Source organism: Typopeltis vanoorti, chromosome 7, assembly GCF_054136105.1.
Source record: "Typopeltis vanoorti isolate ZY-2024b chromosome 7, IOZ_Tvanoo_1.0, whole genome shotgun sequence".
Lineage (NCBI taxonomy): Eukaryota > Metazoa > Arthropoda > Arachnida > Uropygi > Thelyphonidae > Typopeltis > Typopeltis vanoorti.
This window is the reverse complement of record NC_143555.1, coordinates 44,453,284-44,477,774: the sequence shown is the minus strand read 5'-3', so window position 1 is coordinate 44,477,774 and position 24,491 is coordinate 44,453,284. Positions and strand designations below refer to the sequence as shown.

General features: G+C 34.9%; 2 protein-coding genes across 4 annotated transcripts in view; one reads left to right on the top strand and one right to left on the bottom strand.

The window, feature by feature from the left end:
* Window positions 1-14,268, top strand: part of LOC150104640 (UBX domain-containing protein 1) — a 201,498-nt gene extending 187,230 nt beyond the window's left edge. For both annotated transcript variants that reach the window (XM_090395236.1, XM_090395237.1), the window contains one exon: window positions 14,132-14,268. In XM_090395236.1, coding sequence (XP_090251362.1) covers window positions 14,132-14,175 — 44 coding nt within the window. In that variant the 3' untranslated portion in view covers window positions 14,176-14,268. The remainder of the gene's footprint in view (window positions 1-14,131) is intronic.
* A 223-nt stretch (window positions 14,269-14,491) lies between these two features.
* RNaseX25 (Ribonuclease X25) overlaps window positions 14,492-24,491 on the bottom strand; it is a 166,785-nt gene continuing 156,785 nt past the window's right edge. For both annotated transcript variants that reach the window (XM_090395238.1, XM_090395239.1), the window contains exons 8-9: window positions 22,371-22,442; window positions 14,492-19,064 (exon numbers count right to left, since the gene is read on the bottom strand). In XM_090395238.1, coding sequence (XP_090251364.1) covers window positions 18,915-19,064; window positions 22,371-22,442 — 222 coding nt within the window. In that variant the 3' untranslated portion in view covers window positions 14,492-18,914. The remainder of the gene's footprint in view (window positions 19,065-22,370; window positions 22,443-24,491) is intronic.

Genomic DNA, 24,491 nt, shown 5'->3' with positions numbered 1-24,491 from the left:
CTCTGTTACTAATCTGCTAAAAAAATTAAAATACCGAGACTAATTTACTCATAAAGAGATTAGCTAGCTATGGCAAGTTATCTTACAATTTATATTCCAGTTAACAACAAATCAGAGGACTCTATAGATATTTCTTATTACTATTTCTTATCAGTCCATCTAAGGCATATCTCCTAAATTACAAGAAGAACGTACATTAAAGGATGTAATACACTTACAGAGGCCCTTTGTCACGACACCATCAAAGTCTCTATGGTTTTTCTCTCATTTCAGGCCTTAGGTTTCTGTCCGGAGAGTCTTGTTTCAGGGGGCGCTTCAGCGGGTCTTGGACTGAAATTTTCCCGGTGCTCAAAAGTTCAGGCAAAGAAGTTTCAGCAATCAGGCTTGAAGATCGTTCTGCAGCTTTTGGCTTCGGTTGACTTTCCGCAGCATTAGGACATCCGACCGGCACTTGGCATCGGCTGTTCTCCCAATTTTTCCTCTGGGTCCGGCTGCTTCTGGTTCTCCGCCGACTGCCTATGGCTCTCTTCGGTAACAGTGCTTCGCCTCTTCTCTATCAGCAACTGGACCTCGCCTCTTCTCTCTCGGCAACTGGACCTGGACTCTCCTCTCGATGTTCGGCTCAGTCCCCTTTTATTTTCGCCTTCTCGGGACCTGGCACCAAGGGTTGTAAACCCTGAAGAAATCGGCAGTTCTCCTTGATAAGGCCGGCCCGTTCTTTCATCTCCTCCGTGCACTCATTTTTCCTTGTCTTTTTGGGTAGTGGAAACTTCTCTGAAACCAGCAGATCTCTTTGATACTAACTTTGAAGGTGTTCATGCACAGAGCTCGCAAACAACTTTTTCACACACTTCATCGTAATAAACTTTCTTGTGCTCTTATACATAGCTATTATACAAAACTTCCGATGGCAAAGCATTGCCTTTGTTTTTGACATTCTATAAACTTTAGTTAAAACAGTAAATACAATCAATTCCCATAGGGTTATTGACATTAATCTTTAACATAAAATACATAGAGACAAACAAGGTTATTTTTGTAACAGTTCTCATGAGACTTGACCTTAGTAAAAATCGATGTAAAAGCGCTTTGGTATTTCTAAGCTACATGGAGTTTTACAGTGTGATGGTTACGCACCACAAAGGATGCGGAATAGTGACATTTTCGCTGACTGTGATTCTTGCAGCTTCCCATGCACTGCTTGATTGTGCCTCTGGGGCAGCACTTCCCAAACTGTGGACTGCGGTCCCCCCTTGGGGGGGTAGTTAGTTTTGTTGAGGGGGCCGTGAAATAATGAAAACAAATTTAAAATGTTTTAAGACTAAGTAGATTTTTTTTTATCTTAAAAGAAATGTATTTAATTTTTATTATTTCTTTCTTGTTATTTTAATACATTTAATAATATATTTCTATTTTTATTTTTTTTTTTCCCCTGTTGGGACCATGAAATATTTTAATTTTTCCAAAGGGCCCATACCAGCACTGTGCGATACCACAGTGCTGGTACGAGCTTTGAATAACACTGGTCTGCATGTTCGAGGGCAATCTGACAAATTTCCAATTTTCTCGAAACGTCGTATTAGAGACTGTATTCTGGCAGGAGTGATAGGACCTCAACCTTTCTTCATTGTTTTCTACATTTAATAATATATTTCTATTTTTATTTTTTATTTTTCCCCTGTTGGGACCATGAAATATTTTAATTTTTCCAAAGGGCCCATACCAGCACTGTGCAATACCACAGTGCTGGTACGAGCTTTGAATAACACTGGTCTGCATGTTCGAGGGCAATCTGACAAATTTCCAATTTTCTCGAAACGTCGTATTAGAGACTGTATTCTGGCAGGAGTGATAGGACCTCAACCTTTCTTCATTGTTTTCTGTGTTTGAAACTTCTGCTACCAATTACCCACTTACATAAGACAATTTCACTAACAATACCTTATCCACCAAAGTAAGTGTCACACAAATTTTTCTTTTCACAAAAAAACAATTCTGTTCACCCCAATGACTGGGAATTTGCATGCATTTATAAGTGACGCATGTAGTACAGTGCCCTCTATCAGCGAAAATTGGAAGTAAATTTTTCTCCCTGCCAACCCCCCCCCCCTCCTTGCGATTCACTTTCTTGCAAACCACACTCTAATATACCAATTTTTATGAATTATTGAAATGTATAGGAACTCATGGGACACCCTGTATGTGGGTATTTATTCATTTGTGTGTTTATGTGAAGTTAGGGGGTGAGGGTTTCTAATTTAATATAGAATGGAAATAATCTCTTTAAATTTGAAAATCTGACATCATCATTATCAAATTCCTGACTGTATCCTCATGAGGTGCACAGGATATTATGATAGTATTACATAAAGCATTACATCATTACTAACTTCCAAAGGAGAATTTTCCTCGAAATTAATGTGTTATCTGTCAAGATTAATTGATATCCTCATTTTTTAATATGATATTGCCATCGATGCCATTTGTTCACTAATCATTCTCAGAACTCTCATATCTGTGGTCAAGTGTTTTATGTCTAACTGAGCTCCATAAGTTAAAATTAGTTTGAACACTGGTTTATATATAGCTAATTTAGTGTTTTGACTAATTTCTCTCTTACTCCTTTACATATATTCTATTGTCTATTTCCATATTTAATATGCTGTTTTCACTAAAATGTTTTATTTGTTCTATAGGTTTTCCATTAAAGATACAGTTGATATTTTCAATGCTTTTGCCTATTTTCATGGTCTTTTTTTAGTGCTGATTTTCATACCAAATTTATTACACCAGTTATTCAATTTAGTCAGGGAATCTTGCAGACTTGTACTGAATTTATTTAGAAGTATACTATCATCTGCACATAGTATTTCTCTTTGTCTCGCACCTGATTTAGCTGATGATTTACAACTTGAAGCCTAAATATTGCTTGATGCCCCATTTACACCATATATAGCATTATGAATAGCTTTCCCTTTAGCACACCTTGTCATATGCCTTTCCCAAATCTATGAAACTTAAAAACCCATGATTTCTCAACAACTTGTCTTAAAGTGAAAATCTAATCTAATCCTCAAAACCTCTATTTGCCCTGAATCCAGCTTGTCTTTCAAGCATATTTGTATAAATTTTGTCAGGAACACTCAGGGAAATACCTCTGTAATTCTCACATTGTTTTATTTCCTATCAGAGCTCTACTCCAATCCAGAATTCATCCAGGCCTTCTGAATTATGCAGTGCAGCCACTGTACAATTTCTGTACCTCCTTACTTGAGCATTTCTGATTAATTGTCATCTACTCCGGTTGCCTTTCTACTTCAATTATTGGTATGTATTCCTGATTGCACGCCTGTTGAGTGTTTTTCTACCAATGTGTTGTCACTTGTTTCATTTAGTAATCTTTCGAAATACTCACACCATACAACAAACATGTCTTTATCTCCAGTTTTCATGTCACCTTTATTATCTATCTTTTTTTATAGTACTAATCCATTTCTAAACTTTTTTTAATCTCATCTTCCTTTTACCTTACAGTGTTGAGAGTTTATTAATCATCGGACCTCAAACCGTTCACAGGATAAGGTGGTCAACCCTGTGCCCCAGTGTATCCTATGTCTGTAGTGTTGAGTTCTCAAGGCCTTGCAGGATGAAAAACCCCAGGATAAACTGGGAAAATAAACCCTACTGGCCATGCCCAAGACCGGCTAACTTGGCTGAGGAAGATCCTTCAGCTCCTCACATCACTGATGGGAATTGAACCTAGGACACTTCTTCCCCAGGCATATGGTTGTGAAGCGCATAGCCACTAGGCTACCTGTACAGACTGCTTTTTTTTAATAGCTTCCAAAAAGATCTTGCAGATATTTATTTTGTATGTTTTTACCAAGTCTTCCCATGACTTGTTTAGTTACTTTTAGACAGTACTTCACTTTCTTACATTTGTCTCTGTATTCTCTAAGAGCACAAGCTCTTATTTGCCAGGAACTCTCAATATTCTTTCTTTTTTTTCTTTCACCGTCTCTTTAACTTCCTAAGTTCACCATGGAGTTCCGATTTATCTATCCTTGCAGAGAACCTCACCACATGCCTCTCGGCCTGAATCCTTCAAGGTTTAGCAGTAAATCTCCACGGTTTGATTTCTGTTTTCAAACTCTTTTTTTTTTTTTGTGTGTGTAATGAAATTCTCATCTGGAAACTTGTTCAACTTTGATTTGTTTTAAAACTTTCTTACACACTTTTCTATTCAATATGAAATTCAATTTTTATCCTGCTCAATACCAAATGGTGATCACTTCCAATTTCAAATTTTCTGTTATACTCTTGTGTCCTAAACCACTAGGAAAACATTAATATCAACAATTACATAGTCAGTGAGACTTTTATTTCTTGCATCTTCTCTCCATATGAATTTGTGCACATTTTTATGTTGGAACAGGATTTTAATAATGACTAGTCTGTATTATGAACCGAAATCCAACATGTACTTTCCATTATTATTAGCTTTGCTCTTTTCTCCAAATTTTCCCAAAGCATTTCTGTATGTCTTGTACTCTTGTTTAGATCTCCAACAAGGACCAACTTTTTTTTATTTTATTGTTAGCTGCTTTCTCTAATTCCTTCAGTTTTTCTTTAGTAGAACTTTCTGTGGGACCATAGGCACAAATGTCCCATTCTCCAGTTCTACATTCTGATATTTGCCCATATTACTCTACTTGATATTGCCTGCCCCTTTCACAAAGATTATCCTCATATTTAGTGCTGAATACTAGAGTTACTTCTTCTTTTTGTCTGATTGTTATTACTTGACTATAACATTTTGTATTTGTTGCTTTAAAAAAAAAAACTCACCTATTTGTCTTCCTTGTTTCAACCACTCCTATTATGTTGATCTGGTACTTATTCAATTCTTCTGCATTTCATTACCTTCCCATTAATGCTTCTTGAACTCTGATATTGAGATGGGACTGGAATTTGTTTCCAATAGCTGACTTTTCTCTGTTCACCCTGGTTCCATGGGGAGAACTGGTGCTTTGATGAAATGGGTGATGCTCCAGCCAGCATGAAATTCTGTCATATTGTACCATCATTTTTCACTATGGCTTAAGCCGATAAGAAAACAATTTGCCTGGCTAAATCCAATTATCACCTCATCCTCGTTTGTTCAGTATCCACATACATACCTGACAAGGTGAGGATTAGATGTTAGGTCATAAGTCCTGGTCAATTCTCCACATTCCTTAAAAGGCTATGTGGAGGTCTCCTCCCAGTTATAGAGGACCCTTAAATACAAATTAAACCAAAGAATTTAAAAATATATTTTTTTAAAAATCCAATTTTTTTTTTTTTTTTTACTGTTAAGTATTTGTTAGGTTAAAGTAAACCTACCTACCACACAGGCAGGCATACTTTAATCTTGTAGTTAAAATATGCCTTGCAGACAGTTCAGATGGAATGAGGTGCAAACATTCTTCCACACTTAATAAGTAAAAGAGTCAGCAAATTAAAAAGCAAGCATAGTGAACCAATACAGATGAGTGAGAATTAAATTGCTGGAATGGACTTGTACTATTGCACATATAGTCAGGCAGAACCACTTGACATATTTCGACACCTATATTTTTTGCCAGTCATATGACATTTCATTTGAATTGAATGAAAAATTAGTTGATGGAAATTAGAACAGCACATTCATTAGCTGCACAAAGGGATTGCTTTGAAAGTGATACTACCCACTAGTCTAAATTACAGGTATTTATGTGTGCATTCTGAAAATTTGTCATATCTTGTACTGTCCTATCAGTTTATTAGGATTTTTTTTCTTTTTAAAGCAGCATTATCAGTCTTCCTGGAGCTTAAGTAACTCACTGAAGAAGTCTTACAACAGTGTTTTCTTTAAATTTGAAGAAACTAAAAATGTTTTGGATATTGGACTCAGAATAGATAGTTACCTATCACAATGGAAATTGTAGAATATACTCACATCTGTTCTGTGAAAAATATATTCCTGGAAAGTGGTATGCAGAAATTATCAAAAACTAAAGGTTTCAGAGGATTTATATTATAACTGCTTCACTGAGGGAGAGAGAGAGGAAAAAAAAAAAAAACACTTATCCTCAGTTTTTGAAATGTAATCTTTTCTTGTGGACAGGTATTTTCACAAATAGAATAATGCATATCTTTTTCAGAAAAGATATTTAAAAAAAATATTGGAAAAAATTCATTTATTTATTCTTATGGCAAAAGCAGCTAGAGGTCAATGTCAAGACTAGAAAGCCAATCCAGGGCCTCATCTGTTACCTCGTGGATGTCCTGATGGACACCATGAAATTGGTGTATTAGGCAGTCATTCACAATATAAGTGATCGTCTGGGCCACAGGGGAACAGTCACAATAAGGGTGGTCTGACAGAGTCCATTTATGCAGTAGGTAGCCACATCTGCCCTGGTTAGTTCTGATCCTGTTGATTGATGACCAAATTTTCCTAAGGGCAAAACCAGGCTGTGGAGCACATGAATCTTCAACCAGGAAACCATTTGTTGAACCATTGTTCTCTCCACATGTCAGGTGTTGATGGTAAGGCAGCTGAAGAGAGTTCGTCCATGGACCAGAAAGGGTTTCGTGATTTTAGTCGAATACTAGGTGGATTTATGAGAGTCTGGTACAGGGGCATGAGAGGGTTGCTCATCACTTTATTAAATACCTTGAGACTTGTCTTCTCCATGTATTTGGTGGAGCAATGTTAGATGGGAAAGGGGTTCTTCTTAGTGTCCCACTAATTGTGCACATGGTAGAGTTTAGCTGGGTGTCTGTAATGTTAGTGTGTGAACTTCTTTCCCAGAAAGGGGCACGGTATTCTGCTGCAGAGAATGCGAGGGCTAGTGCAAATGACCTTAAGACATCAGCACCACAATCCCAGGTTGTTCCTGGGGGGGGGAATTGAGACAGCCTTCCCTTGCCAGTGTCACCCTTGTGGTACATTGCTGGTGCTTCAGACACAAGAAGCCCCAGAGATGTAACACTGGTAACATGAAGCCATCTCAAACCAGGCATCCAAAGGTTCCTGGATCACTTGCAGCAACAATGACAAAAGTACAAAATTCATTTAACTTCAATAAACGAATCAAACTTGTATCCCTGAATGCTGACCCTGAATTAAAATAAATATTTGATTATTTATACAGGGTGTTTCAAAAGCGTGTATACAACTTTGCAGGAGAACAGAGAAAACTTGGAAGACATAGAGAAGCTGAGTGAATGTCATAATGTAGTGAAACATCAATTTTTGGTCACATAACTTTATTATCAAATGACAACGCTAGATGGCATGATACGTCACACCCTTTGAAAATGCTAACTTTCGATGGTGCAGAGCAAGCACCATAATCCTAACAACGAATGAAGAATAAGATGTTTTATTTGCTAGCATTAAAGTTTTTTGTATGAAAGAAAAATTCGGCTCACTTGACTTACCCAACCTAGAGAACAGATAACATCCACAGCATATATCAAGATGGATCACTAGAGAGGAATTTGGAGACGGAGATTATTTAATATTTTTTGTGAGACTATCATTGAGTCATTTGCACTGCTTCATCTCCATTTGTAAAATGGAAGCATTGGTATATGAACTTTAAAAACAACTACACTGCTACTGAGGATAGACTGGAGAAAATCAAGCTAGCAGAATGATTCATTTCTAACTAGAATTCTAAAGCATTACTATTGACACTGGCTATTTTGCAAAATAACCATTTTAATGATGAGTGATCAAAATGAAGAAATGCTGGGCCTCTTTGACATACATTTGATATCGCTCCTAGGAATCCAGAGAGAAAAGTAAACTACTACTTTTTTCATCAAAAAAAAAAAAGCAATGGTTTAAGTACTTCAAACATTCAGTGAGTGGAGGGGCAGTGAACTTCATCTTCCACCTAGTGTTGCAGAGAACCGACCTTTCCACTTGGAAGATACCACAGCCCTGATCCTCCCGCCAACAACACTAGCTCACTTCTAGATGATTGCCTGCAACTTGATCTTAAAGATATCAGAACTAAAACAAATTTGTTAATTGCTTTCACTTGATTTGATGGCAGTAATCTTAGTATCAATTACTTTTAGTTTATATACATATTTAATGTGAATTGTGTGCAAAATTTCATGTGAAAACTTGTAGCACATTAGTAGGTAATCTGGAAATTCAGCTCTAGAAATGAAATATGGAACGTGAAGTCATGGAGGGTGATATTATTACATTCCACTGTGGCATGGAGAAACTATCTATTTAACCTACCAGGCTGGCATGACTTGTGAATAGTTATGGGAGGTGGCATTGTTCCTATATAGTATTGAAATGGGAGATTAACCCTTTGGGTTAATTTTGGTTATTACCTTAGTATAAAGTTAACAGCCAAACTATTACATGGCAAAGCCATATTATAGCTTTTTTTTTAATTTAATAGCAAGTCTCTATAGACCTTAACTCGAGATCTTTCTGTGGTCTGTCATAATGAAAGTCAGTTGTATACTGTGTCCAAAATGTTAATAGAGTTCTTGATGCTACTGAAAGATGTGGCAAGTCCTGGCTATAAATAGGTAGGAGATAACATTGCTATGTGTGTGTGAGTGAGAGATAATGGGCAAAGGTTCCTGAGCAACTTTGAATGATGGATGATAATGGAAGCCACTATAAGTATATCTCAACTCTGGCCATGGATGCAACAGTGCCCATTAGTATACAGAGAAAAAAATGGTGACAAATGGAGGAGGATTAACAGGATTATTTAGTGCAGTAGACATATTAGTATTAAATGACTGAACAGTACACCCAGAGATATGAATACATCAAACATGCTGTATAACAGCAACCCGCTATTGAAATTGCCTTTAGTACCCAACAAAAGCAAGCAACATTGGTCAACCAATTGCTGTTATTGGATAGACAAGGATAGTGAGGTAAAAGGAATATCAGCAGAGGACTGGAGAGAGATTGTATAGCATATATAGTATTATATATGCTAACACATTCAATAATGTGTTAGCAGAGCTAATCTCAGGTGGTTTGTTCACTTAAACAGAATGGGAGAGGAAAGATTGGCAAAACAAGTGCTCTGCCAGGTTGGCAGGAAAAAAGACCCAGAGGAAGACCAAGGTATAGGTGGATTGATACAGTAAAAAGTGCCTTAGAAGACAGAAATGTAAGATCTGATAATGTTGGAGTCTTGACAGATAACAGATTGATTTGGAGGAAAATTGTTGATGAGAAGTTAGTACTACATGAAAAACTATACATCATTACTATCATAATATCCTGTACACCTCTTGAAGGTACAGGTCAGGAATTTGATAAATGCTGTTATTTCATATGGATAGAAGAATATGTATGTGGCAACAACAAAAATACAAAGCAATCATTTTTTATATTCCTTGGGGATGCGGATACCATAAAGCTGGGCTGCATATGTAGCTTATCTAGATATTTTTTCATAACAAGTACATTCATTCACCTAGGCATTGCATCATGTATGCAGAATAGTTTGATCAGCATTTAAGTGCTGCACAATTTAGTCTTTGCTTTGATCTCTGGAATGTGATGTTTATAACAGGGATACACCACCAGTAAATCAGATGGAGCAAATACCTAAGGTAGAATACAAGTGTTTGCAGAACGTTGTGAGCCTAATGCCCAACTTATTAAGAATTTTTTGAAAGTGTATTGACTTAATACATTACAGTATTAGGTTGATCTACAATGAATAAAATAATAAATTTTTATTTTGGGTTTAAAGTTTTTGCATCTGACACCATGGAGTTTTTTTTTTTTTACCTATTATTTGATTTTTTGATTGTCAAACATGTAGAAAAGAACTTGATTTTTTTTCCTCCCATTATAGTTTATGAAATTTTCAGAATCCAAAGATGTTGAGAAGTAGAGTTGAAGTGGACGATGTTGATGTCTTGGCTGAGAGACATAAGACTTGGGATCAGTGTTAGAAGAATTGGAGTCGTAGATAATTGTACGTCTACTAACATTCAATTCAGAAGTTTAATAAGGCCAATCAACAGATTTACTCGACCTTATTAACCACTGCAAACTAGATTAGATTATATCTATTTTCACGTAAAATATGAATTCAAATCAATTAAAACATTTTTTAATCATAAAACTGAATGTTGAAAGAACAATTTAAATATAAAAACAATGCGAAATGAACAATAGTTTTAATTAAAACTTACGAATTATTGTGCTGTAATATTATTAAATGGAAAGACACAACCACCTCCCCCAAAGGTCTAGACAATATGGCGCTACTGATTTGCCATTGCTTATTGCGTTCTCTGTGTGTGTAAGAAACCAAACCGGCGCACTTACCGTAAATGTGATTTTTTTAAAATGGGCTTTATTAGTCACTGGGCCTTATTTGCCTCAGGTATCTTACTGAAGATGCCTGTGATACTCAGGCGAAAATTCTACTAATAAGTAATATTTTACGTGAGTTAATTCCATTATAATTTTAATTAATATGTCTACTCACAGTATATCCTTACTGAACCCTTTTTTTGGCTTTACACAGAAACGTGAAACTTTACTTCACTCTCCTAACTTAAACAGAAGCCAGTGGTTGTCTTTCACCAGACACTGAAATTCACCTACCACTTAAAAAAGTCTGTCTGTTATGACAGGACAGATTAATTTAGCCACATAAAACTGGAATTAGTATTCTTGCTGGTCCTTTTAACTGTACTGATATTGATTTGCTTCATCGAATATGAAAGTAGCTAATATTCTGGGGGTTTCCTCCATACTTGGAATACGTGGGTGGTCTGAAAAAGTTCTCAGCCTCAACCATAAATGGCAACACTATTTGCAAGATTTTTTTTCTAAGTTGGTACATCTGTCATAAACATTGATGTGAAATTGCAAGTCATTCTATAATAAAGTAGTTTTTTTATGCACTGTTGGAAGCAAAAGTGTTGTCTGTATCCCTTGAAATGGATAAAATTGAGTATCGTGCAGTTTAAAATTCTTTGTAAAAAGGTTTAACAGCAAAAGAAATTCATTCGATGTTCAGAAAAGTTTATGGGTACTCTTCTCCTTCATTTTCGACAATTAAGAAATGGGTTGCCAAGTTTAAACGTGGCCTGGTGTACCAGCCTTGAAGATGAAGGATGTCCAAAAAGCGTAACATCAGAAATTATTGATCAGTGCATGATATGGTATTGAATGACCATGAGTCAAAGTGCATGAAATTGCTGAGACTATAGGCATTTCAAAAGAACGTGTAAGATACATTTTGCATTAAGAATTGCAAATGAAAAAATTTTGTGCAAGATATGTGCCATGCAGATCAAAAATGCACTCGCATGAAAATCTCTGAACAGTGCTTGGAGCATTTTAACAAGAATAAAAACTGATTTTGTGCGATGACGAAACTTGGATTTACCAGTACACACTAGTATCTAAACAGTGGACAGAAGCTGGTTGTTCAGCACCAAAGAAGACAAGGTCATGGCATTTGTGTTTTGGGATGCTAAAGCAAGTTTGTTTATTAATTGTCTTGAAAAGGGTAAAACAATAACTAGTTAATATTATTCCAATCTTTTAACCAGCCTGGACGAAAAAATTAGTGAGAAAAGACCCAGTTTGTAGACGAAAAAAAAAAAATCTTTCATCAGGACAATGTACCTGCCCACAAAGGTGTTTTGGCAATGGGAAAATTAAGAAATCTGCACTATGAATTGTTGGAACATCCACCCTATTCCCCAGATTTGGCTCCCTTTGACTTCTGTCTCTTCCCAAAACTAAAAATCTTCCTCACTGGTCAGTTTTTTTTGAATCAAGAGGTGATTGCAGTTGTAGAGGGGTATTTTGCAGATCTTACTAAAACCACTACAGGGACGGGATAATGGTGCTGGAGCAAATGTAGTTTTAAGGGAGATTATGTTGAAAAATAAAAATAATTTTGAAATTATAAATTCGTTTTTTCATTGTTAGGCTGAGAACTTTTCAGACCATCCACATAGTTAACATAATGAGTCAGATGTGCAAGTTGCAGGAAAGAATATTGATGAGATGTTAGGAAGTCAAATTATAATAAATTTGAGTTCATTATGTAGTTAGACAGTTTCTTTGAATTTGTGCTTCGATAGGAAAATTTAAAAATATATGTAAGATGAAAATATATTTCCATTATTTTAGCACAGTTGAATAAATATAATCTAAATGATAATGTAGAAACTCCTCATTTAAATGTTTCTTACTACACAAAAAACATTCCCATCATTTTGCAGGATTGTTTTTTAGCATGCTAATTACCATTTTGAATAAGTGTCATAAATTATGTTTGACATAACTATGGTATTTTAATTCAGGTATATAAAGCGAAGATAATTGATGTGAGTACTGTTCAGTGCTTAAGAGTTGTTTCTGACTACTTAGGTGTCTTAATCCAGATAAGTGGAAATAATGCTGTCAGATCAATGAGATCCTAACAGAAGACAAAAATTTGGTTTGTTCAGGATGTTTTCTTTTAAGCAGGGAAGTGCCAAGGCAGCTCACTCAATAGGTCTTTCATATTGAAAACTTTGCTTTCTGAGTACAAAGTTTGTCTCATTAGTGAAAAATAAGGATCTGGTTTGCTTCTGTATGAGAAGGTAGTACAAAAAAAATTATTTCTTCAGCTTTTCATGTAATACCATCATAATTATCCTGTATTCTCTCTCCGGGTACATATCAGGAATTTGATGACACAGCACTGATGGCTTGGTGGTCTTATAACTTCAACCCCCTACTGTAGTAAGAACATCCATCCTTTGTCCTGACCAACAACTGTTAGTAGCATTTAAATGAAACTTTGTGCAATAAATTTATATGTATGGTATGTACACAGTCTTGCCATAAATATTGTTACAACTTCTGCACTGCCCACAGAAGTGTGTGAGCCTGGTTTCGTTAGTGGCATGTGCACAGCCAACATTCTTGTGTTTATCAGTAAAGAGAGAGAGTTGTCTAGCTGTAATAGCACTTCACCAGGTTGGAATGCAGTCACCTGTTACGAATGTTGGTTTATCAGACTTAACTATTATAACAATACAGAAGAACATTTCCGACTGCTAAGAACAAGTCAACCACACTGCATTAGGATGCAACAGCTTGTGAGGGCTGAGAAGACACCTGTGCCATAATCCTGTGAGAATGCAGAAAGTGATGTCGCAAGAGATGAACATTTCTCAGAGAATAATGTCACACGTACTAACTGATGACCTGAGGGTGAAAACCTCTCGTCGTTCTACTGGACACTTCCTAACAACTTATGCAGCAGAGAGTGATCAAATCAAAGACACTTCTTTGGTGGTACGTGAACAACAGACAGGTATCTTCACAGATGAGATGACTACCAGAACAATCAGGTACCATAGCACCCTGTATTCAGCGAGGTCATCATCCCATGTCGGTCATGGTTTAGTAATGATATATCAAGGGATATGTGCTGGCACCTGTGGTACAGCCCCTGAACAACACTGGGTTTCAGGGTAGGCAGTGAACCTTCCAAGAGGACTCAGCCCTTGCACACAACGCGAGGACCACACAACAGTGGTTGGAGGTGCCTAACCACTATCACACCATTCACTTGGCTGTCTGTATCTGGAAGTTCTAATCTGAACTTCCAGACCCAGATTGGAACTTCCAGCCTGCAAGAAAGGGCTCCCTGGCAATGCCAGCCTGAAGGTGGATTTTGAGCAAGCAGTTTCATTGGCTGTTGTGTGTGTGTGTGCCACCATAGATATGTGGCCTGAGATTCTGAGCATATGTAAAAAGGAAACATTCTGAACACATGCACATCATACATTTGGTTTGCAATGTGCTGAAAGCTGTAAATGATTTACTGATGGATTAAAGGTTTATGCACTGTTCAAGTTGTAACTATATACAGGGCTAAACTAGGTAGGTATTCTAGCTTACAAAGAATAGCATAACAATGTGTGCTATATATCATTATAAACCAAAGCTCTGAACTTCCCATTTTATTTCATGTTTTCACGTTGTGACTTTTCTGATATATCTGTCATGTTAAGTGAAGAGTTACTGTGTTGTGATGCATTAAAAGACTTATTCTGATATCTTTTCTTTCAGGATTGGTACCATCAGCAGTGTTAATAGTTACCAAACAGCATTAAAGGGACTCCAAAAATGTATTTTATATGAACATCTTTGTTACTTGTTCTCAGTTCATTAAGTTTATTCTTATTAAACAATTTGCAAACTTGAAATATAGAGGTTTTCCATGGTTTATTTTTTCACAAACAAACTTTTGAGGACTTAAAAATTGAATTACACCAGAAAAAAATAATTTTTTATTGCACTTCATCACATAACCTTTGTTCCTAATTATAGCAGCTTAAGTTATATCAGTTGTAAAAGACTACTGGTTTTGTTTCAAAATAAAACAATCTTACTGTGCTTGATCTGAGGAAATAATTTTTCCACTAAAACTGAAAAATTTCATTATCATTTATTAAAATACGTACAATACAAGATTAACTATAAAATACTGTATTAACATGATTTAATTATAAATCAATAAATGGGAGAACTTGAACAAATATTTAATCAGCAATGTGACATTCTTTATATCTGGTTTTATTTTACTTAAGTTCAAATGTAAATTTGACTTTAAAGTGGAAAGGGTCACTACCCAGACCAGTTTCGACCTTTGAGGTCTCGTCAGTGGGACCCAGAGGTGGTGATCAAGGTTGAAGTAATGCAGAACTTATATTTACCTATATGAGTTACTACAAGGTGCTTTGACCTTATTAAATAAAATTCTCAGGATGAGAGAAAGACATAGAAAGTTTTTTACCTTGGGTGTACTTTTATTTTTATTTATTAAGGTCAAAGCACCTTTTGGCAACTCTTAGACTTCTGCATTACTTTAACCTTCGTATTGCCTCTGGGTCTGGCTCCCACTGATGAAACCTCAATAAAGGTCGGAACTAATCTGGGTAGTGACCCTCCCATAATACATATACATGCCGTAAGGATATGTGCTTTATATAAATGGATATATAAATGCATTGAACAAAATAGCATTAAAATTTTTATTGCTCTTTCTGAAATTTCTTGCAAATCTTTCTCACTTAATCCAAAAGTGTTTTTGAAATCATCCATTAAATTTCTGTCACAAGAAAGGAATAGAAAACAACACAAGATGACTCACTTATGCTTTTAAGCTTTCTGAAAAACATACAACTATCTGCTTGGAGGCTGAACAAACAAACAGCATATTTTAAAACCAATACATGATTTATCGACTCCTGCTAGATTGAAAAAAGACAGGTAAAACGTTATTTTTTTGAGGGGGAGAGTTGCTTTTATTTTTCATAAATTTGTCTTATGCACAAACCATGGATGGGAAATATATCATTAGTACCCCCCCCCCCCCCAAAAAAAAATAAATAATAGTGGTTGAGGTATATTTAGCAAGATCATTTCCAAGAATAGGGAAATTGAGGCCATCATTATTTAAAATTCAGCTGATAAATCAGAATATTTAATGTAATTAGAAATGACTAGAATGATCATACTGCACAGTTGCAAACTAAACATTTTTATTGTAGTACAATACTATTCAATCCTGCTTAGGCACAGCCTGGTGTGAATATGTTAATAATATAGCTGAGAAAGTAATTTAAAATTTTAAAAGTAGGTATAGCAAATATCTTAATAGATGTAGATAAATGAAAATTTCATTTGAATACTAGGTAAATGTGTTAAAAAAAAATTTCTAAATACTACAAACTTAAATGTACTGCTCCTTATGTCACTGTTTAATTGAGGTGCTGGTATGCCATACCATTGCAGTCCATACCCCAAAAGCAATACACTGGAGTAAGTTTACGTTCTGAAATGCAACTGAAGATTTTTTCTTAATTCAAGTGGTAATAACTTAAACTTCCTCTGGTGTTATATTCTCTATTAATTTCTCTTCTCTACCCCCCCCCACCCTTTAAAGAAATTCACATCTAACAACTCACTTTCTAAATTAATCTTTAATGGTCTGTAACTTAAACTACAAGCATATTTCATGGGGCCATGCATTCACAATATGCACTAAGATGTACATAAGATAAGAGCTCTACAGCTAAATTTCTGTTAGTATAGGTATACCTCCGTTAAAGAAGCCTCTATATAACAAAGTCCACAATTTCAAGCCCCATTTTACGTAAAAACAAAATTAAGGTCAATCATCCGATTGGCGAACGATGGCAACACACCACGCACTCCCAAGCTGTGGGTTGTCTGTTTTAACAGGTTTGCACGTCATCTGCATTAATTTTAAATCGTTTCTTACACTTAGGGTGTGTTTCAGTGTGGTGCATTGCAATAAATGACGTATGTTCTCTGATAGCATTATTGTAGATTGTGTAAACATGAATTGATATTTTGTTTTTCTACCCATTTAAGTTAATATATCAGAATCAAGAAAAAGAAAAGCAATTTCTTTAGAAACAAAATTAAATATCATACAATGTGTTGAAAGGGGTGAAAGAAAATCCGATGTGGCACATCTTTAGGATTAGCGGTCAACAATCATACTTAGTCAATCAGAAAAAATAAAACAGTCAGGCCAGAATTGTACAGATGCTATAGCAGCAAAATTAACTTGCTTAAGGAGTTGAATTTTAGAAAAAATAGAGAAAATGTTAAGTTTGTGGATAGATGACATATCACATCATATGCCTTTAACTCAAATGGTGATTCAAGAAAAGGCATTATTTTTGTTTAATCACCTGAAATCTAAATAAACTGAAGAAATTGTGGAAAATTTTGCAGCTTCTCATGGTTGGTTTGAGAAATTTAAAAAACAGGCCAGAATTCAGTGTAAAATTATCAGGAGAAGCTGCGAATAAGTTTCCAGAAAAACTAAAGGAAATAACTGAACTGGAAAAATTTTTGCCAAATTTGGTGTTCAATGTTGACGAAAGCAGTTTGTTCTGGAAACGGCTACCATCAAAAAGTTTCATTTCTATTGAAGAAAAATCAGCAGCCGGGTTCAAAAGCAGCCAAAGACCATTTAATGTTACTCTTTGGATCAAATGCCTCTGGCGATTTTAAATTAAAATTGTTATCAGTTTACCATTCGGAAAATCTGAGGGTGTTAAAAGGTAACATAAAAACGAATTTACCTGTAATATGGGAAGTTAATAGAAAAGAATGGATTACCAAGGAGTTATTTCCTGATTGGTTTGTTAACCATTTTTGTCCAGAAGTGAAATCAGTATTGCCAAAGAAATAATTTTCAGGAAAAAAGCTCTTTTGTTGTTGAACAACGCTCTGGAACATCCTACTGATCTTAATACATTAGACACATGCATTCCTGTCAAAGTCGTCTTTCTTCAAGCAAACACAACTTCCCTGATTCAACTGATGGATCAGGAAGTAATAGCAATATTTAAAGCTTATTATCTGTATGGTACATTAAGCAATTTAATTGAACTAGAAGATAAAGTGCAAATGTCAATTAAAGCTTTTTGGAAAAACTACACCATTAAAGATGCAATTGAAAACATTAATCGCTCTTGAAAACAAGTCACTCAGAAATGCTTAAATGGAGTTTGGCGCAAATTATGGCCAGAAGTTGTACTAGAAGAAAATAACATTCAAGAGATAAGAAATGAAGTTATCCAGATGGCTCAATCAATAGGTTTCGAAAATGTCAACAAAGAGGATGCAAGAAATTTATTAAATGCAGAAGATGGGTTTTCAGTAGAAGATTTAGAAAAACTTGTTAGCAACAAAGCCAAAAGAAAATGAAGACGGAATTAAAGAAGTTCCTGCTGAAAAAGTGTTAGCAACCAAAAATTTAAAAAGGTGCTTGAATGACATTGAAAACTTTTTAAATTTTTTCAGTGAAAATGATCCTGATTTAGGAAGAAGTGTTATTGTTAAATGAAAGAAAAAAAAAAGCATAAACAATCAACTTTAGATTCATATTTTAAAATGTCGTGATTTTATCTTTGTTTGGTATGTAATATTGACTTTTTATTTAATAAAGCTTTTCTTTTTTCAAAAAGAAGCCTTTCGTTTTCGTTACATACAAATGTATCCCTATTATGCCCATGGTATTTTTACCTCTAAGAACAAAGTTTTGCTTAAAGTAATTTCATGGAACGCATCCTCTCTTTGTTAATCGAGGTATACCTGTATATATTAGAGATTTAGCATTTTTAAAAAATATTTTTTGAGAGAATGAACAAAAGTTTGTATGGTTGCATACTGAGTTCAGTTACCAAACAGAATTGAAGTTCACACACACCGGTTTCGTACAGTATATTAAAATAAAAAGCTATATTATTTCTTTAAAAAAGTCTGTGGGAAGAGTATTAATAATTCACTTTCTACAAGTTCTTTATGTAATATCAGATCAGTATTATGTTCAGAACTCTTAGTCCTTTAAGGTGAAAATATTTTGCTATTAAGTAATGAATTCATGTATACTATATTAAGTTATTCTGAAAAAAACTTTCATTTCTAAATTAAGCATATTTTCCCTTGTGCCATTCTTGTATATAGATTGACCCTTCAGTGCTTGTTGAGCATTAATCCTGCAACTGTAGTCAGTGCCAAGCTGACAGTTACAGCAACTGATATCTGATGCTTTGCTGTTTCATATACTTTTTGAGATACAGAAAGGAGGCTATATTTAAGGTTAGAATTATTCTAGTGAAACTTACTAATGATTACATTTTAAATATGTCCAATTAGTTTGCTCTCTATGTTGAGAACTAAACATTTGTTATTTTTATTAATTCAACATGCAAACAAGGGGAAAAATGATACTGATTTATTAATTCCTTATTTTTTTTCTGTGTGTGTGTGTGTAAACAATTCATTCTTAATCTAACAATCTTGTTTATTAGCAAGTCACTAATTTTTCATCTTCACCACCATAAGGCAAGTATAAGATACTTTTCTTGCAACCTCCTGTTGTACCTTGGCAATCTATTGGGATAAAAGACTTGTCCAAGCAGATTTCAACTGAAGAAATAATGGATGCAGAAGTACCCTAGAAATGAAAAACTGCTTTAAAATGCTAAAATCAAGCAGATTTTAATGTAATTTCTTTTATAAGAAACTAAAACAAGTTCTGTTTAAAATATCTACACATAACACAGAATAACAAAGTAACTTATTTTTAAGTTACTGACCCACTTTTATTATATGAAAGGAGGAATTTACTTTGTTGCCATAAGGTGAAATATTTTTCATATAAGCCAAACAGAAATCTATTTTTATGGAACACAAAAGATGCATGTTGTAGAACATGTAGCATGTTAAATGTAATTTTTTCATACCTCATATCTTAATAACTAAATATAAGAGCAAAGCATAATTTTTTCACTATCTTCATTAGATCTTTCAGAGTAATTCAGTTTCTCACTGCACATGGAGAAGAATTCTGATAATGTTAATGAACATTAACATATTTGAATATTTTGATTTTTTTTTAAAAAATTCTCTTATGAAACTTATGATTTTTAATTTAATTAAAACAAAAAATTGTCAGACTATAAAAAAATTTTCATCATCAACTTCCTGACATGTACCCTCAAGGGATGTACAGGATATGAAAGTACTACAATTTTCCTCCAAATGAATTATTACCTGTCATCTTCTAAACCACGTTTTACTGTATCAATCCTGCCGACCTGGCAGAGAACACTTGTTTTGCTAATCTTTCCTTGCCCATACCACTTGAGATTAGCTCTGTTAACAATGTCAAGTTCTGTCCTAATATCCTCATTTTTAATATGCAATATTAAAATTTTATTTTAATATTGCCCTAGATGCCATCTGTTTATGCCCCTAATCTTTCTCACGACTTTCATGTCTGTAGTCTTTGGTGAAGTGTTTTATTTCTAACTCAGATCCATAAGTTGAAATTGGCTTGAATACTTGTGTTACAGCTAATTTAGTGTTTCGAGTAATTTCTCTCTTATTCCATATAAATTTATTCAGTTGACTTCCTACCATACCAGCTTTGTTGATTCTGTTGTCTATTTCCATATCTATTGGAAGTTTTTCCAGTTGGTTATATTATAAATTAAAGATACCAAGAAATTATATACTTGGTTTAATCCTTTATCCAAGGGTAAACAAAGACTGGGGCAAACTTTGTTTACAGTTGGATAAAGGATTAAACCAAGTATATAATTTCTTGGTATCTTTAATTTATAGTATAACTAAATGGAAAAACTCCAATCCAAGAAAGAGTAAATAGGAAAAGCATAAAAGTGTGAGAAACTGAGAGAAAAGACATAATATTGTATGGTGATTTGATAAGAGGTATACTTAATGAGAAAGTGATGAAACCCTGTTTTCCATGTGCAAAGATAAAAGATGTTAGTGAAGCTGTAAATATGCAGAAGAAAGAAGTGAACGAGTTAATTGTTTTGAAAGGTGAGAAATATGCATGAGAGAAGATATGAAAGAGTTTTCTTTTTTAACCCTTTTTATACCTGCTTCTGGCTGTAGGTGTCTCCCTCTGTTTCTATCCTGAGCTTGTTGGTGCCAAATAGTTCCAATTTTTTCTTATATCATCTGACCATTTTCTTTCAGGTCTTCCAGCTTATCTTTTACCTTCATATGGATGCCACTCCAGTAAAACTTTTGTTCAGTTGTCTTTGAGTCTTACAATGTGTCCCACCCATTTCCATTTCTTTTGAAGTATGTTTTCTCCTATATTTAAAAATTCTGTTTTAGCTTTTATCTGAGTCTTATGTTTAGCAGACATGAAAGAGTTGTTAGTAGAAGCAAAAATGAAGAGTAAGAAAGTAAAGATTGTGAGTCTGCTGTCTCAGTATAATAGGACAGAATTGAAAACAGCCATACTTGCTGATGAATCAATGAGAAGGTTGGCAGGAAGAATGTTATGGAGTGAATTGAAACAAATTATATATTCATGACAGACTACATTTGAATGGTTTTGGAATTAGATGTTTGAAAGTGTCATTTAGTGAGTGTGATAGTACAAAACCAGGGAAATTAGAGATATTAGGGAGGATGAAATCAAGCATGTATCTGGCAACCCTGGGATAAATGGGTATGTGTGCTGTAATGATTATGCAATGCTGAATGGGATTTCACAGGTTTCCGATTTGAATGGGTTGGTAATGACATTACACAAAAGTAACAATAACCATAAAGGATGTTGAAATGCATGTACATGAATGCAAGAAGTATCAGGAATAAGAGTGAGGAGTTTTTGGCATTGGTCAGCTCGACTTGGCCAAAACTTTTAAGCATCAGTGAGACCTGGTTGACTGAAAATGATATAGTAACGTAGCGTTGTATTTTCAGGGAAGATAGAAGGAACAGGAAAGAAGGTAGGGTATTGCTCATGACAGTTGAAGAATTACAACCAAGAAATCAGACTTATGAGAGAGAATTATCTGAACAGGTCAAAATAAACCCAAGAGTTTTTTTTATTATGCAACAAGGTAAGGAGGAAACTGACTAGAATGACTTTGAACAATGCTTATGGTAGGGAGGTGACAGCCAAAAGAAATAGTTGAGTTGCTAAGTGATCATCCAGGTGGTGATTTTACAGTGATATATCAAAATTGAGGTAGATGTTCAGCACATTAAAAAATATTAATGTTAAAAAAGCAGTGGGACGTGATGAAATATCTGCCTGTATAATTATTCAATATGTCTCATCTCTGGCAGGTTTCCAACTTGAGTGGAAAGAGAGCAAAATAGTACTATTACATAACGGTGGCTCCAAGATAGAGGTAACAAACTACAGACCAATTAATATATCAGGAGTGGTTGGTGAAAAGTAAAATAGCATCAGGTGCACTGCCATTTCTCCTGCACTTCCCTATTATTTATATATATATATATATATATATATAAAAAAACTGGGGCTGATAACTAATTTGGTTCCATGGCCTCTAGTACTTCTCATATTGTCCCTGTTACTGCAGTCACTAGGTGCAGTTGACCCAGTATGAAATTGCTATATTGCTTAATGGGAGTAAGGTAATCCCAAAGTTCTGTTTTTGGTCATGTAATTTTTGGATTACCAAAATTGTGGTATAACGCTACCAGTCTTAAATGAATTGGAATGACAAAGTATACATTTCGATCATTATAATTTGGTTGTACTAAAGATAACATATTCCCTATTTGGAACTCACAACAGCTGCATCTTATTATATACCATATTATACAAGTCTACATGTATTATGTTAGTGCTTATTAAGAATTTGTTAAGGTGATGGGGTGAAATCATGCATGAATTCTAGCAAGAATACTTTTTTTTTTTTAAATTAATGTGCAATCCAAATTCTTAATCTGAGGATCTTACCTTATGAGAAAAGCATTCAACATTTATTTCCTTCTGCATTTTTTTTTTCAGCATATTTTGGATGAGATCTAACTGCAAAAAAAGATTGAATATTGTAAATAAAGAATAGAGTAAACTGTATTTTATATAATAAATTTATACAATTTGTCCAGTTTTAAAAACTAGTATAATGATGTGAAGAGTTTAGTATTTTCAGTGAAGATAGGATGGGGAGAGGGGAGGACTGCTGATGATAGTGGATGAACTGCATCCAAAAAGAACAGGAGATAGGAGGGTGACTGTTCATTTGAAGCAGTCTAGTGTGAGAAAAGCCAGTAAGCCAAAATATACAGTTGCTGTAGGCCAGGGGTTCCACAGATGATCTGCAAGACATGCAAATTAGTACAGTGAGTACAGGTTGAGTGATTATTATGGGGGACTTCACCTAAGGACATATACAGACTTGAAGAAAGAAAGATCACATGGCAGAAATGAAATGGAATTTATACACCTGCTGAGAGATAATTACTAAAGGCAGCATGTAATGGAGGGGAGCAGGGGTGGGAAAGTATTGAACCTGGTCATAGGATCACAAGAGCTATCCATAACCAAGGTAACAACATTGCCTCCATTTCGTGAAAGTGATCATGCAGTCTTGACTTTGGACATTGTAAAACAAGGATTATTCTATCAAGGAGGGGTATAAGTGGAATACAAAGCAGGGATGATTATGACAAGTTAAGGAGGGTTAATCAGGAAGGAGTTAGATGGATGAGTAATATCATTAATTACCCTCCATAAATACCCTCCACAGTGATAATATTATCACTGTGGAGGGTATATAAAGAGAAAGATGACCAGCATGGCAAGGAAGGCAAAATCAAATTATGAGAAGAATCTAGTTGAGCAGGCCATACATAGGAAATCCCAAAGTTATTTCATTACATGCAAGTAAGAGGAAGAATGACTATGGCAGATTTAACTTAAATGAGTGATGATGATGGTCACGAGGTGACAGAAACGTGTGTGTGAACAGAGGTGGATGAATTAGAGGTTCTTAGGATATTGCAGAATCTCGATGTAAATACAGCTGTGAGATTAGATGGGATATCAACTAGGGTTTTGCGAGAATGTGCAAGGGAACTGGCAATGCCTTTGACTAGGCTCTTTAAGTCTCGGCTGTGGTTGAGTTCCAAAATAATTCCCTTGCATAAGAACAGTTCTAAGACTGCAATAGCCGCCCAATTTCTTAAGCATGGTGGTAAAATAAAAGGAATGGAAAATTTGGTCAGAAAGAGAATTCAAGAATGGGTGGATAAAAACATGCTATATAAGAAGCAACATGGTTTTGAAGGGTCATCATCCCTTATTAACTTTTTATAATAGAATAACAGCTGAGATGGATAAAGGAAATGGCCTACACACTGATCCTGCTGGATTATATAAAGGCCTTTGTCAGAATATCACATGGAACTGTTATGCAAATTAAACAAATACGGATGGATGCGATTCCCATTATTTGGATAAGAGGGTGGCTGCTGGAGAGATATCAAAAAGTGGTATAGAAGAGCAGAATCAAAGTGAAAACAGGTGACTAGTGGTGTACAACAACATTCAATGCTGGAACCACTATTGTTTAATTTGTACATAAATGAAAATATTCAGTTGTTTGAGGATGATGCAAAATTAAGTAGAGTAATAGTTAATCAAGGCAATGTGGATGCAGGATGGCTTGCAGAATGATTTAAATATACTGTCAGTATGGGCAAAAGATAATGGATGTCAGTTTTATGTGGAGAAATAGAAAGTTATGCATTTTGGGATAAATATAGAATCAAAGCGAAAACAGGTGACTAGTGGTGTACGACAACATTCAATGCTGGAAACACTATTGTTTAATTTGTACATAAATGAAAATATTCAGTTGTGTGAGGATGATGCAAAATTAAGTAGAGTAATAGTTAATCAAGGCAATGTGGACGGCTTGCAGGATGATTTAAATATACTGTCAGTATGGGCAAAAGATAATGGATGTCAGTTTAATGTGGAGAAATAGAAATTTACGCAATTTGGTTGGGATAAATAGATTACAAGTTGTGTACCACATTGATGGAACTGTACTCTAGGAAATAGATGAAGCTA